Source organism: Bicyclus anynana, chromosome 25 (genome assembly GCF_947172395.1).
Source record: "Bicyclus anynana chromosome 25, ilBicAnyn1.1, whole genome shotgun sequence".
In the NCBI taxonomy this organism is placed as follows: Eukaryota; Metazoa; Arthropoda; class Insecta; order Lepidoptera; family Nymphalidae; genus Bicyclus; species Bicyclus anynana.
The window spans coordinates 4969361-4985739 of NC_069107.1; the positions used below are offsets into that span (position 1 = coordinate 4969361).

The 16379-nt window shown below is 38.5% G+C and overlaps 2 protein-coding genes across 2 annotated transcripts; one reads left to right on the plus strand and one right to left on the minus strand.

Annotated features, from left to right (window-relative positions):
* Positions 1–11584, minus strand: LOC112044057 (delta(24)-sterol reductase-like). The gene is made up of 10 exons (XM_024079789.2): positions 11480–11584; positions 10143–10349; positions 9878–10033; positions 7461–7685; positions 6004–6098; positions 5181–5355; positions 3998–4156; positions 2943–3140; positions 2115–2252; positions 1–253 (listed from the first exon to the last, which is right to left on the minus strand). Exons 2-10 carry the CDS (start codon positions 10332–10334, stop codon positions 50–52), a joined length of 1542 nt encoding a protein of 513 aa, XP_023935557.2. The 5' UTR covers positions 10335–10349; positions 11480–11584; the 3' UTR covers positions 1–49.
* Positions 11585–14023: 2439 nt separating this feature from the next.
* Positions 14024–16276, plus strand: LOC112044047 (carbonyl reductase [NADPH] 3). Its single transcript, XM_024079776.2, has 2 exons — positions 14024–14944; positions 15464–16276. The coding sequence occupies exons 1-2, from the start codon at positions 14308–14310 to the stop codon at positions 15667–15669; spliced, it is 843 nt and encodes a 280-aa protein (XP_023935544.2). The 5' UTR covers positions 14024–14307; the 3' UTR covers positions 15670–16276.
* Positions 16277–16379: the final 103 nt, after the last annotated feature.

Consider the following 16379-nt stretch of genomic DNA (forward strand, 5'->3'; position numbering starts at 1 on the left):
ATATGTGGCATTACTTATAAATAAAGATCTTTATTTCTTTCTTCTTTGTTTATTTCCTGACGTGTCTATTAACTTTCCCATATATCTCGGGGAAAGCTTCCTTGCAGTGTGGTAGTGTATCCCTCAGCTTGTCGTAGAGCGTGTGGTCGAACATCTGTCGGAACTCGTCGCGACTTGTGTACGTGTCTGCATACAACATTTGGAAGCCGTGCTTTTCTGTTACGAACTTTTCTATACGTCGAGTTGATGGTTCCTAGAAGAGAGGTCTTCTGTTAACAAGTCAGCAATGGGAGGTCGGTCAATAAAGGTTAAAAATAGCCACAATTAAAGCCTTGAAGAGAAGTCTTCTGTTAACAAGTCACCAATGGGTAGGGAGGTCTGACAACGAGATATTAAAAATAACCAAAATCGAAGCCTTAAGATTAATAATAATAGTTTAAAAACTAAAAAACACGCTCAAACCGTTTAATTTGATACCCATATCATGGGAGTGCATTTAAATTGCCTGTCAACCATCTTTGATTTCAGTCACGTGACTATTTTTTTCGTATTCCTGACAGAAAACCCTTTCATTTGATATCTGTATCATGGGGGTCGATTTCAAACAGCCCAAGATCCCCAAGTGATCTTGGGGAGACCGCCATATTGGATTTGTAATGACGTTTCTTAGCTAGTCATGTATTGTCATCCTGAACTCAGAGCGTGTGCAAAATTTCATCCTAATCGAAGACCGGGTCAAATTAAGATTCCAAGATTTTCTTACACACAGTTACAATTGAAGCTAATAAAAGCGTGTTAAAAATGCCTTAAGGCCTTAGTCCTAACTTGCTTTGCATTATTATCTCAGCTCTACCCTCAGACAAATTACCTTCTATTGGATGTGTATCAGTACTCGGAAAATTTACTAACAAAATTGTTTTTTGAGGGGGACGAGGTAGTTTACGTCGTTCCCACACATCGAAAATATATAACACCAATAAATGTAACCTGTGTTCTTACACTACACATTTAAGAGCGCGCAGCGCGTCGGTACGATATGGATAAAATTCGAAGCGCAAACGAGACGCCGAATTATGACTTTCACGTGAGTGAAAAGCACGGAGCGATTGACGCGCGACGAAAATTTTATGGCGTGAGCGCCAAAACCATTTTTACCTAATTGCAAGTAAATTAAACAACATAACGAAAAACAAAATGGCCGTGTTCAAGATATATACCTAATTTTCTATAAAAAACAAAAATTTAAGAAAATAAGTTTGCTTTTCCTGAGATTGAAAGCAAAATGTAAGCAAAACATGTATTTTTCAAAAAAAATAAACTATCGAGAAAAGTTTTACAAATTGTGTATTTTGTATAGTCATAACAAAGCTAACACTATGAAATATCATTTACCCAAATATCAGGCTCCTAACTTTTCCAAAATCTGAGATCCAGAACCATTTGTAACCACCAAATTACATATTGCACACTCTTAAATCGTAAATATCGTGTAATTTTAACACAATGAACCATCGATTCTATAGATGCACTTTGTATGAACACGTTAGATCATGATCATATAGTTTTGACAGAGGGGTAACCTAAAACGAGACAGGTCCTATAGAAGGTAATCTGAGGCTCTACAATCTACATAACTATACTAGCTCTCTTTTTTGTCCGCTTGAGCTATATCGGTGACTTTGGTCCTTCTGCGGATCTCCTCATTTCTGATTCGATGACACAAAGAAACTCCAAGCATAGCTCACTCCATCGCCCGTTGAGTGACTCTGAGCCAGTCCTGGATTAGCTTATACACTATTTAAACAATTGTTTAGGGCATCACCATCATCAGAGACGTTCGAGAAGAACCAATTTAAAATTCTCCGGAAAGTCCAAAAAACGTTAGATCACGTAAGTGCCGACTCCATCTACCATGGAATACAGGACGAAAGTAAACATACATATTCTACGTACATAGGTACCATTTTTTAATCAATTCTTAGTAAGTACAATACAGTAGGGGGTCATTCTGGGCACAGGGGAAGATTTCTTAGGGCATCAAGTTACTTTATTTCGGCACTGCTCTGAGCCCTGAGCCTTCATATGAGGCTCAAGACAAGACATAATATATTTACCGTTTCAAAATCCTTAGCTTTGGGAACCCCATAAACACCGATGTCGACGAACATCTGCCATTTTTTGGATTTGTCTTGAATTTTTAGCTGCCCTGGGTTGTTGAAAACTTTAAAAGGACACAACCAAATGGGATACACCTAAAAACAAAACAAACTAAACAAACTGTGATAGTATACAGTCTATAAGAGGAGACTCGTGCTCAACAGTAAGCCGAATATGGGTTGTTAATGATGATGACGATTAGGATCGGTACACAAAAGCATAACAAAACATACTTTCGTATTTCACAACTAGCTAACGCCGCGCGGTGTCACCCGCGTGGTTCCTGTTCCTGTAGGGGTACGGGAATAATATATAGCCTATAGCCTTCCTCGGTAAATAGGCTATCTAACACTGAAAGAATTTTTCAAATCGGACCAGTAGTTCCTGAAATTAGCGCGTTGAACCAAACAAACTCTTCAGCTTTATAATATTAGTATAGATAGTAGTGATAATAGTTGCTCTCAGACCAATTAGAGAAGGACCTGTATCGCACCCAAATTTACGAACAAAATTATCTGTCATTTTCTGAGGAAAACGAGCTTAGATTTGGCATATAATCTTTTACTAAGCTAGAAGATTTTGACCGGTTTTTACATCATTCAACTACACAAAAAGGTATTTTTATCGAGCTCTTTAACCGACGTACACGATTAAACTATGAAACATCGATTACTTTATAGACAGTTTTTATAATCGCATAAGATCGTTGATCATATACTTTGACAGAAAAGTAACGTCTAGCGAGGCAGGTCCATACAATAATTGGTCTGAGTAGTTGCTGATACCTGAAACTCCTTATGGAACGTTTGAATAGCTTCCTCCAATGTTTCTATCGGTACCAACATGTCCTGTATAACATGAGCCTTGTTGTACAAGTCGGTGACGGCCTGCGGCTGCGTCAGCTTTAGCAGAGAGATCTCGGGCGGCATCAGCCAACCGAACAGGTAACGAAATATGGCGTGGTTGCCGAAGGGTATAATGTCCTGAAATACTGAGAATATTGAGTGTGCATTTATATCTATATCTATCTTTTTTTTTTTATTCTTTACAAGTTAGCCCTTGACTACAATCTCACCTGATGGTAAGTGATGATGCAGTCTAAGATGGAAGCGGGCTAACTTGTTAGGAGGAGGATGAAAATCCACACCCCTTTCGGTTTCTACACGGCATCGTACCGGAACGCTAAATCGCTTGGCGGTACGTCTTTGCCGGTAATATCTATCTTTGCTTATATTAAAACTGTAGCAGGTCCTATTCTGTACATTGAAGATGTTTAAAAAAAAATGTTGTAGGGCATTTATACATGATGTTGCGGAGTATTTTCCATAACTTCAAGGTGTTGACGAGTTAACTTATAGGAGCCGAACTGTATAGCAAAATTTTTTTTTACTAAAAAATAAAAACTTTTTATGTTTTCATTGACCTATTATAATAAAAGGATGCACAATCGTGTAGAAAATTTCACTTAAAAACTGACTAATTTTGCTTTGATAGTCTTGGAATTATTGGTAAAGAAATATACCTAAAGGCCTTTGAATATAGTTCAATATTCAAAAAAATCCCAAAAATAAATACAGAGCAAATTCAACCCTAAAAACTGAGTATACGGTTGAATTTGCAAATGCGGCTACTTGAATTGAGTGTCAAGAAGTTGTGTTTCGCAATCATTGAGTGGGGACGTTTTTGGTCGCTGATTGTTCATCCACTTTTTAATAGGAGACCAATGGTTTTCATACAAAATAAATTTGGTTACGTCATAATTATAAGGATGCGTATAAGGGACACATTTTAAGATCTATTTACAAAAGAAATGTAATGTATTTACTTCGAAAATATTTACCTGGAGTTCCCAAAAGAAGCTCCGTGTATGTCTGTGGTAATAATCTCTCAATGGTATGTATTCTACAGAGGTCTTCTTATTGCCATTTTTGTATCCAGTGAGATATTTCTCCACTTGTTTGAAAAACCATTCGGAATACCACCTGCCAATGGGATTCCACTGAAAATAATAAACGATATGATAAGTGAACCTATGAGCTTTGATATTTTTGATATTTTAGAAAAAATTTGCATATAACATATTAGAAAAAAAAATTAAAAACGCAAAGAAACTTGACCGCCAGCTTGTAGAAGGCCGGCCCAAGTATAACTTAACACTAAAGGTGCTGATAGACTTGAGCATTTACTTGTAATGAGCGTTCGTGCGAATGTTACTTACTTCTTTCGGCGCTACAACCCTTTGTGGTTCTTGGCCTCCTCTACCACTTTTCTCCATTCATTTCTATTCCTTGCATTTTTTTCCCAAGCAGATAATTTTTCCATTTTTTGCAGGTCCTCTTTAACACAATCTAGCCATCTTTTTTTAGGTCTTCCTTTTAATCCTTTGACCTGTGGCCTCCATTTTGTCATCACTTTATGCCCTCTAGTATTTGGCATCCTCTCTACGTGCCCTAGCCACTGTGCGAATGTTACATTACAGAAAAATACGCAAACATTTTAGCGAGAATTCCAACGAGCGTTCTGGCGATCATTCCAGCGACCAGACTTGCAGTACACGCCACCGTCAAGTCTGACATCTTAATGAAGAATATCTTTTGACGAGCATCTAATAGAGCGTACGCTAGAATTTCCAAGATGTTCGTATCAATATTTGGCTCTACGCTTGGCTCGGCTCGTTGTTCAGTTCGACATATAAAACAACAGCCAATGCTCGATGTTATGTTACAATGCTCAAGTCTATCAGCACCTCTACGCGTCTGGGGGGAGGGCAAGCTGACAATAATACGCGAACCAGACCCCTAGACAAGTGGCACGTCGATTCTCTTTCTACAATCGCTAACGCTTCGAAAACTAGAAAGCTGTATGAGAATGACAGATCTTGATCTCGTGACCTGTCGATAGCAAATGTCATTCCCATACATCTTTCTAGTTTCCGAAGCGTTAGCGATCGTAGAAAAAGAATTGCCACTTGGCTAGGGGGGCTGAAGCCTGGGGTGGAGGCAAGATGGTAATATTACGATTACCTTTCCATCATCGCCAACTTTCTTCACCATATCACCAGTCATTACAACACCTGTCTCTTTGGTAAACAGCAAAGCTTCCACAAACTGGTGAGGTTCTTCCTTCAACGCCTCCTCTCTGAACCGATTGCTTAGCTCTGGTAAACTTGTGTATGGATGGTACTCTAGACGAACGTATCTGTCAAATCACACAATCTTATTAAATACAATTAGTCATCATTATCAATCCATATTCCCTAAGCGCAAGTCTTCTCTCACATCTGTCGAATGACACAAATCTAATAAATTCAAGCCATCATTATCAATCCATATTCCCATATTCAACTTACTGCTAAGCGTGAGTCTCCTCTTAGAGGGGTTAGGCCAATAATCCACCATCACGCTGGCCAATGCGGATTGGCAGACTTCACACACGCAGAGAATAAGAAAATTCTCAGGTATGCAGATCTCCTCGCGATGTTTTCCCTTCACCGTTTGAGACGCGTGATATTTCATTTCTTAAAGTGCACATAACTGGAAAGTTGGAGGTGCATGCCCCGGACCGTAATCGAGCCCACACCTTCCGAAATCGGAGGCAGAGGTCATATCCTATCACGGCTATTACCCCTAAAAATTACCCCCAACAGTCATGAATTAGCTAGAATAAAATATTTCACAAATACCTCGCACTGGAAAACGCGGACATATTCGCGGGCGTCCGCTAGTTGTATGCATAAAGAAATGTGCATATACATCAATCAGTTCTTTGTCCACTAAGTTTACTTAGGCTATACATTGTCGGTAAGAGGTATACTAATAAGGTCCAGAAACATTTAAATAAACGTACTTTTTAGCAGGAACCACTTTGATGAGCACAGATGTCAGGAACCCTAGCGTGCCGTATGACCAAGGAATGGCGTAGAACAAACCGGGATTGAGAAGCTGGAAGAGAGCATATTGTTATTTAGAATACCAAAACTTGAAGATTAACAGTCACTATTCTTGCCACCATTCCACGTGGGCATGATTTGTATGTTATTAGGATAAGTTAGCTCAATTCTTCAAAGAGCTCTGCTCATGAAGGCGCCATGGCGACGTCGCGGGCTACGTATCCAAGCAGTTAATATTGAAATGTATGGTACCTAACTCACTTGCGTAGCCACGAGCTACTGGTCTCTACGTGGCTTCTGGATACTCTGGCGGCTTGGCGACGTTGCCACTATAATGTACACGGTAAACTGTACCTCGCTCACACGGTCGCCAGTCAGCCGCCATTTTGGACGCTGGCTCGTAATATAGTACCTAGTAGATGTTGTAAATAATGAGTTTCGATACTGATTTGGCAACCCTTCGGATGCCAGAAATAGCCAGGCCTGCGACGTCGCCATGACGTCTTAATGAGGCAGAGCTCTTATGGTCTTCTATACTAATATCATAAAGAAGAAGAAGAAATAAAGATTTGATTATTTGCATTGAATAGGCTCTAAAACTAAACCAATTTGAAAAATTCTTTCACTGTTGGGAAGCTACACTATCCTCGAGTGATATAGGCTTTAATATATTATCCCCGTATTCCCACGGGAACGGGAAGCAAGCAAACACCGTAGTCTATATTTTATTACAAAACTTTAATTTAACATGACTTGACTTAATTAATGAATTAATTAAGACGGGCTTCCACGGACTTACATAATAGTAAGTTGTAGAAGTAAATTGATGTTATAAATCCAATATAAATCTATTTACTATAACTATAGAAAAGAGAGTAGAAATAGTGTCTGTACATAGAACAAAATCTTGTCTGTCTGTCTAGACAAGAAAAATAAAATACGTGTGGCACTCGGGGATTTTGACGGCCTCCGTGGCGCAGTGGTATGCGGGGTGGATTTACAAAACGGAGGTCCTGGGTTCGATCCCCGGCTGGGCAGATTGAGATTTTCTTAATTGGTCCAGGTCTGGCTGGTGGGAGGCTTCGGCCGTGGCTAGTTACCATCCTACCGGCAAAGACGTACCGCCAAGCGATTTAGCGTTCCGGTACGATGCCGGTTAGAAACCGAAAGGGGTGTGGATTTTCATCCTCCTCCTTACAAGTTAGCCCGCTTCCATCAAAGACTACATCATCACTTACCATCAGGTGAGATTGTAGTCAAGGGCTAACTTGTAAATAATAAAAAAAAAAATATTTTTGATTTTTGATGTTGGTTTATTCTTGATTCGGTCGCCGCTCTCAAAGCCCGTGATAAAAGCTATTCAATAGCTTAATTAAGTACTGGGCTACGAGTAACTTGCAAAAAAAAAACTTACATCATTGCAGATCACAAGGGATCCATCAGCGAGCACCAACTCATACTGCAGGCATATGTTCTGGAAGAGACCGTGGATGTGCGAGGATGTCTCCACACCAGTCCCCATGACCAGTCCACCGACTGTGAGCTGGTCCAACTCTGGGACCACTGCGGGCGCCAAACCGAAGGGTTCCAGGGTCCGGGATAGCTGCCCCATTGTGACCAGAGGCTCGCAACGCACTGTCTGAAAAAAAAATTCAACTGGGCTTAGTGTCAGTTTGATACTGTGATCACGTTAACGTAAACGCGAATTTCTAAATTGAAACAGCGCCATCTAGTGGCATTACTGCACAACTGTTTCAATTTAATTTAAAATCGCGTTTACGTTAACGCGACAGTAACAGTATGAAAATATTGATAACTCCCACAAGGCACACTGTGTTCAAAGATGGAGGAGGTTCTCAATTCGGAGGATGTGTAATTTTTTTTATATATGTTTGTTACCTCATAACTTCGTCATTTATTAGCCAATTTTGAAAATATTAATTTTGTTTTAAAGAGTATATCTTTTTTTTATTCTTCCCAAGTTAGCCCTTGACTACAATTACACCTGATGGTAAGTGATGATGCAATCGAAGATGGATGATAGTGTTAAATAAATAAATTATTAGTATTGTTTTCAATGAGTAATATAATATTACTTAGAAATTCGCGTTTACGGTTACGCGATCGTCATTCGTCACAGTATGAAAACTGCCACTAGGCACTTTACTCTGCTAGTTACTAGTATTTCTATACCTGCTGTTATTTATTATTTATACCTGCCTACCCAAGACGACTTGTGACGAGAAAAAAATAGCCAACGTAACTTTTGCATATTCTTTATGCTTCATAATTGGCTCGGTCTCTTGGTATGGACTTTGCAAATTTGGCTAACCAACCAAACCAGTGAAAATTAAACAAAAAAATAAATTGTCAATTAATTATATTCTGGGCAGAATTTTTTATGCAAACCATTGGCATAAGATTTATTTATTGAAATATTTAATTTGATATATTTTTTTTTTTTATCGTGAAGGTTCCTCTTAAATTGAGATCCTCTAATAAGACAAATCAACGAACAGATTCTTATAAATTAATTTGACTCTGTCGTAACCTCTTGAACGTTTCATTGTAGTTTTTATTAATCGCTCAGTGTCTCTTTGATAATGGACCATCTTGCGTATGAACATAATTTTGTTATTAATAATCGTTATTGTTGCTATGAGTAGGTATGCATAATGTAGATGCATAATACAGATGAACGTAAGATTTATAGAATGCGACCTTCATGACTATGAAGGTACCTACCTAATACGAAAAGTATCTAAATTGTATTACACAATTGTTACCCAACGATTTTATACTATTTAGATATGTTACGTATATGTGCCTACAAAATCGCAAAAATTGAATCGAATTAGCTACTTCATTGAACACACACAGTTTTGTGTTTACTTACTTACTTATACTCGTATATTTATGTACTAGCGGATGCCCGCGACTTCGTCCGCCTTTATCGGCTTATCCGGCTCTATCGGAAAATTCGTTCTTAGTGGATACCTACTAACTATAAAGTACCTGACTGCTAACTTTCAGCTTTGTACATGAATCGGGTTTCGAGATTTCGTGATGAATGACCTTTTGCATTTATATATATTAAGATAATGAATGAATGTATATTTATTATTTATTTGCCTTGATGTCAGCTATAGAGTAGAGTATGTCGTGCTATTTACAGGGCACCCTGTAAAGTTTTTACACATCCTGAACATACAACTCGACATTGTAGACAACATTTCGGTATTATTTGTTTCTTTTCGTTGTTTACTATGCGACTACAAGAAATTAAGACATTTAAGCCACTTTTTTCGCCTCAGTTTCGACGCGCTAGTGGCATACCTAATAGTATAAAATCTTTGCAATTACCCATATCTAACTATGATCAGGTAGGTAGGTATGATATGATAAGATGTATTTATTTTGTGAATTTTCAATTACCTAGTTAAGTAACAGGTGTTAATCAATATAATCTTTTATCAATATTCTATTTTCATTATAAATATATATATGTACTCGTATATATAAATCATTGCCACTTTTTGTTATAATTTTATAACGCAAGAACGGATTCACTTATCCAGACCAAATGTTTAGGCTTTGTTCGGACTATTTAAGAAATTAAATATCACTTGGCTCAAAGGTAGGAGAAACATCGTGAGGTAACCAGCATACTTGAGAGTTTTCTCAATTCATTAGGTGTGTGAAGTCTGCCAATCCACATTGGGCCAGCGTGGTGACCTCTCATTCTGAGAGCAGATTCGTGCTGAACAGTGAGCCGAACATGCGTTGGTTATGATGATGATGATTAATGATATCATAGTTGAGTTTTCGTACCATATTCTCTTTGTCGACTTCCAAGACATCAACCAGGTTGATGTCGATGTTGGTGAAGGTTTTCTTGTAGATGCCCTGTCGGAAGGACACTGTCTGCCAGGCGGGGCGCGCGGTGCAGAGCTGCGTGCTTCGGTCGCCTTTGAGCCACTCTTTGATCTGAAATATGACGTTTTATACTTAAACACAGATTAAAGAATAATAGGTAGATAGAGGACACGGAACACGATGGTACATTTTTGATGGATGGTGCTACTTGGGTGCTTACCTGCCTCTGAATCTCTTTCACTTTCCTCTCGTGTGCCTTCGGGGCGCTGTTGAGTTTGAACACGACGTAGTTCCTGACGGTTGTGTAGATTTTCCAGGCGAAGGATAGCGGCATCAACACGGTGACCACTACCACCCAACGGTGTTCTATCAACACGTATTCCAGAAGAGACTTTGGTTCAACAGCGTCCATCGTGATTATGGAAATCTGATAAAATAATCCATTGTTATTTAGGTTAAAACAGGAAGGAGTTTTATTATAATTATAGTCCTTAAGCTGACAGTAAAACACTCAAACTTAAATTCTAGAGAGTTAATCATCATCATCATCATAAAAGCGGACGTCCACCGCAGGACATAAGCCTTTTGTAAGGACTTCCAAACATCACGATCCTGAGCCATCATCCAGCGAATCCCTGCGACTCGCTTGATGTCCTGGACCTAGTGCCTGGTGCGGGGTCACCATTCTAGCACTTTAGGACCCCAATGTCGGTCGGCTGGCTCTTCGAAGGGTTAATAAGTTGGTAAAAGACAATAAAACAGACCAGGATCAAATCTATCAGCTCAAAGTAGCGTTTTATGTCCTAAAATGTACCTATTGCTATCTAAACTATAATATTATAAAATATCGATATACCTACTAATATTTTATTCCCGTATTCCCACGGGAGCGAGAACTACGCGGGTAAAACTGTTAGTATACTTATTTTATGACTGAAATAACACTGTCAGACTTTATGTTACTTACTACGTTATAGGTAATAAGTCAGTTTTGGCTGGTAGAAGGCCTCGGCCGTGGCTAGTTACCACCCTACCGGCAAAGACGTACCGCCAAGCGTTTTAACGTTCAGGTACGATATCGTGTAGAAACCAAAAGGGGTGTGGATTTTCATCCTACCCCTAACAAGTTAGCCCACTTCCATCTTAGATTGCATCATCAGTCAGGTAACAGATGAGAATGTAAAAAAAAATAAAAAAAGGCGCATTATAAATTTCGAATTTCAGTAAATAGGAGCTTTTATCTTTGGAGCTACTGAATTTTTAATGAAACCATGCGGTTTTCAAATGTATTAAACTTAACTAGGAACAACATAATACAGCATTGTAAAAATTGTAAAGTTACATAGATATCCCTCAGAATAGAGATCAGCTCAGAATTTTACATAAAATCCGAAAGGAAATCCGAATTACATGTGGAAATTTAGAAAATAATAAAGAAAACCGAAAATGTCGTTTAACATTTATTTTGGCAATTTTCGTAATAATACCAACATAGATCTTAAACACCTATTATATCTAAATTTAGACATTTTTAAGGAGTCCAGGTTCAGTACTCACCTAGAATAGGTCACGTCTAGGAACGCCGCCCGCCGCGCGCAAACTGCTTATCAATATTTTATAAATTCGAGTTCACGGTCACTTATCGATTCGATATAGATAATGCATACGAACAAAGGTCCCGTTTTGGAATTAATTTTTATCTTACCTTACCTTTTTTTTCGAAGAAATCTATACTTATGAAGAGATAAAGTTTATGGGGGGATAGGGTGTAATCTCTGGATCTACTGAAACGATTTTGAAAATTCTGTTACCTCTAGAAAGTCACGTTATTTGTAAATGTTATAGGCTATATTTTATCCCTGTATTGCCACATCACTGCGCCACGGAGGCCGTTAAAATATAGACGCGTAATGGGATGATGCCGTGCCGCCGCGCCGCTGCGTAACCGGGGACACCTAAAATCTTGTATTGCGAAGCTTAGCGCACGACGTTCGGAAACGTCAAAGGGAATGCCCACCGGCTCATACAACGTCGGCCCAGAGAGCCCAGTATACCCCCTTATAAAACTTTATAGAGATAAATACTACGATGTATAAATAAGGAACTGGTTAAATAATTGACTTAATAAAAATATGTTTCTTGAAGAAAAATACATTTTTTGTATCACTCTTCTAGGGTAAAATATTCGCCGGTGTACCAAAGTGGCGAAGTAACATTTGAAACTCTTAGCTTGTTCACGTTGTGGACAAATTAAAGATGATTAAAAAATGTCGTAACTTTCTTTGATAAAGTAATGATTTCATTATTCAAATAGAATTATCAAGATTTTCTTTATAAATTATAAAATTGCCGGGTGGTTAGGATAGGCGGCCGGGGATAGGCATTCCCCGCATCTAACTATATGTAGTCCTTTTTATGAAAGAAGTCCCCCAGACGCGGCGCTGATGTCTTATGGAGCTCATTGTCATTTGGTAATGGCGGTCTAATTTTCATTTGTGTAAAGGTGCTGTCAATTTTAGTTCAGGTTTTAGCCGCGGGACTTCTTTCATGAAGAGGACTCTACTATACAAATGATTCTAGAAAATTTTCAACAGATGGCGTACAAGTCATTCGTTACATGGATATGGGGTGACAATAATTTTCAAAATATGGAGACCTTAGTAACATTTTATGTTGAAAAAAATTACAATAAAACAAACTGTATGTAATCACAATTTTGATTTAATATTAGAAACTTCGTGAGAAACCGGTATGACGGTGTCCCGACGTGAAACAAATTTTCTGGGCGCCGTGATAGTTAGAATCCCATCAGATGACAATCTGGACTCTACAGACTCCGGTCTGCATCCTTCCGGTAAAGCGTACCTCCTCACAAAATGTCGCGAAACGTATCCATCATCGTCTTTCTTTTCCTCATGCTTTCCCTCCACCACAATAAACCCGTCCACAGTTTTCACAGTAATCTCTTGCGGTGAAAAATCTTTCGCTTGCAAACATATGCGGTATTTATCCTTTTCAGTTTTTATCGTGGATTCGTTCCTCCACGGAAAGTTTTCCAGCCAATCGATGGAACGCAAAACTACTTCGTCTCCAAAAAATGGTTTTGTATTCGGCCACAAGGACATGTTTAATCCGGCACTTACTCACGCAAACAACTTATTGTTCAATGTTCTGACGTCCACTTCTACTGTTTAAGTTAGTTAGAGGTCAGTATAAATAACTTTGGAATGTACTGTGAACTCTAGAATATTCCAGCAATGTAAAATGTAAATAAACAATCATGTCAAACAAAATATAACCAAAGGCGACACTCAGCTGATAAAAGATTAAAATGAATGAATGAGTGAAATAGCTAATGAATGAAATTTTGTTCTTCTGCTGCTTATTCTCTATGCTTTCTAATAATATCAGTGTTGCTAGCGCAAAATGGGCTAAGCTTAGATACATAAATAATAGATGTCAAAGGGGCTAAGTATTTATTTTTGGATCTTGGATAGATTCTTTCTATTCGTCTATTTATTTTTGTCTACTTATAAGGACAATACGCGGGGCTTTTTACATATTGGCCGCGAAATTTTCTCAGCGAGCAATTTGTACACAAAAATATACGTTTAGATGCTCGTGGATACTCTTCTTCCTATATTATACTCCTCTATGCTCGTCTCACTCGTCTCGTCAGTACTGTCAACTCAATGGAAATGCCAAGTCTATTCTTTCGAAGATTTTATCATTATATTAAAATACCACAATAATGGATTTGTTAAATTAAAGTTGGCAACACTGAATAATAACTGTGGTCCTTTCACATAAGACGCGTCAAAAGAACGACACCAAGCCGAGAACGCACGAATAATAATTAAGGTAGGTACCGAACATACCAGAATAAGTTATTCACATACTCGTATTGGTGCATATTTGTCTGTACACGGCCAATATCTAAATGTACCCTAGTATGTCGGACCATAGTGCGATTCGATCACAGCCCTAATTTTACTACAACCATTTCCGTTTCCGGTCTGTTGAGAAATATTCTTTAATGTTACATATTCTGTGACATCCATAAATACAGATAATTCAGGAGATAGATAAAAGAAATGTTTACAATCTTTTTAGCCGTTTGTGGTTTACACATTTCATGTTTCATGAGAAATAGAGATAGAAGAAAGATTTACTATGTGCTTACTTGTTTCTATATAATACGTTTTTGTCGTCTACATTGTTATTACATTCAATAAGTACGTAGATGGGTATCTACTTAATGTAGGTAACTTATAAACTAGGTCATTGATAAGCAGATAATAGTGACCTGTAACCTGTGCCTTTTTTTTAGTTTCTGCGTCAATCGCAGTTCCCAAATAGCAACTTGATTAAAAATACTTATAAAGATGCCTGAGAAAATAGCAGTTGTTACTGGAGCTAATAAAGGCTTCGGTTACGCTATAGTTAAAGGTCTATGTGAAAAATTCATTGGTGCCGTTTATTTGACATCGCGAGACGAAATACGCGGCAAACAAGCATGTAAAGATTTAGAGAAACTAGGTTACAATCCTATATATCACCAACTCGATGTCACGGACGAAGAAAGTGTTACAACTTTCTGTTCATTCATTCGTTCACAAAATAAAAAGATTGACTTGTTAGTAAACAATGCTGGTGTATTATTTTTAAAAGACTCGAAAGAACCGAAATATTATCAAGCTGAACAAACCATGTTGGTGAATTTTTTCGCTTTGGTCGATTTTACCGAAGCAATTCTACCGTTGGTGAATACAAATGGGACCATACTTAACATAACGAGTTCTTCAGGACATTTATCAAGAATACCTTCGGAGGATTTAAGGAAAAGAATCGGCGATCCAAATTTAAATTTGGAGGGATTGAAGATTTTGATGAAAAGTTATTTAGAGTCGGTGAAATTAAACAGAGATGGCGCTGACGGTTGGGGCGATTCTCCGTATGTAGTATCAAAAGTTGGAGTGAATGCTTACACCTTCATGTTACATCGCCGATTGGCTGACAAAGGTATGTACTTCTTTAATATGCTAAGCTAAGCCTTTTCTAGATAAGTAAGATGTCCTAGGCCCGGTAGGGTATTGGTATTGAACTGTACTTGGTGTAAGAATCACCGGAATCACGTCCCCAGTTGGAGTGCCGGATTTACCAGCAGGCTATGCTGGATGGAGCCTATAGCTTGGAAAATTCGTTCGTAACACTCCCGATGGTTCGCGCAGGACGGGAGGGAGGTTGCGATGCCCCGGGCGCACGGCTTTATACCCGCGCAGTTTTTTAGATCAACTTTGCCGGCCCACAGCCTACAGGCTACTGGTAAATAAACCACTGGCACCTAGGGTGGCAGATTTTAGGGGCGGCATCAGTTGACTACTACCGGTTCGAAAGACAGCCTCTGCTGAGAAGAAGTTTCTTTGGCTGTAAATAAAAATATTGCCGCCATTTTTAACAGTCGAATCGAGGACTTAAAATTTATATTATGTGAATGAGTATAATATTATTTTAGCTGTGAGATTTAAAATTGTTTTCCAGGTATTGTCGTAAACTGCTTTCATCCCGGCTACGTGATGACGGACATGACCAAAGGGGTTGGCTCCGTGACCCCTGACCAGGCGGCTGAAGTGGCTCTGCGGTGTGCGCTGCAACCTCGCGGAGGACTATATGTATGGCATAACGGAGCTACCGTGACCTGGGATGGACCAGACCCTCGAGGTTTCATCGATGGGAAGAGTGTTTAGAAGATTAAATTGTTAAAATACGACGTACTACAATAGGCTACAAAACGAAGAAGATTTTTTGCATATAGGCAGTTTAGATGCCTAGAAACTCATCACAATTTTATTTGTGAAAATAATCTCGTAATTGTAATATTTTTATAAAACAAAATTGTATTTTTATTACGTCACCGCAAACGCCAATCATAAACTGTGACGTCATTCGCTACAAGGCATCGGTTTGTGATTGACGCTTGCGGTGACGTGATATATCACATCACTGCAAACGCCAATCACGCTGTTATCTCTATGAATGACGTTACTTGCTAATGTGTTGTGTTTTGGCGGCAAAAATTTTACGTGGATATTTTTTCATTTATATTAAATTTTTTACTGGTTATTATATAAAACCTAAAGCTCTTTAATGAGATGAAACATTGGCCAATACTCCTGTCTCCCTACAAATAGGTACGCCTGGATGCTTGGCTTCTTAGACTTAATAAACTGAAAGTAGTAAGAGAAAAGATTTGATAGTGTTTGTATTGAGTAGGCTCCGAAACTACTGAACCGATTTGAAAAATTCTTTCACTATTTTAGAATTTTAACTATCGTGAGTGTTATTCATATTAATTGATTATGAAACACGGTTAAAACTCACGTGATATTACGTCGGAGTATGCCCGACTAGTTTCGAACCCATACGGGGCCCTTAGTCATCGCGGCACGATCCAAAC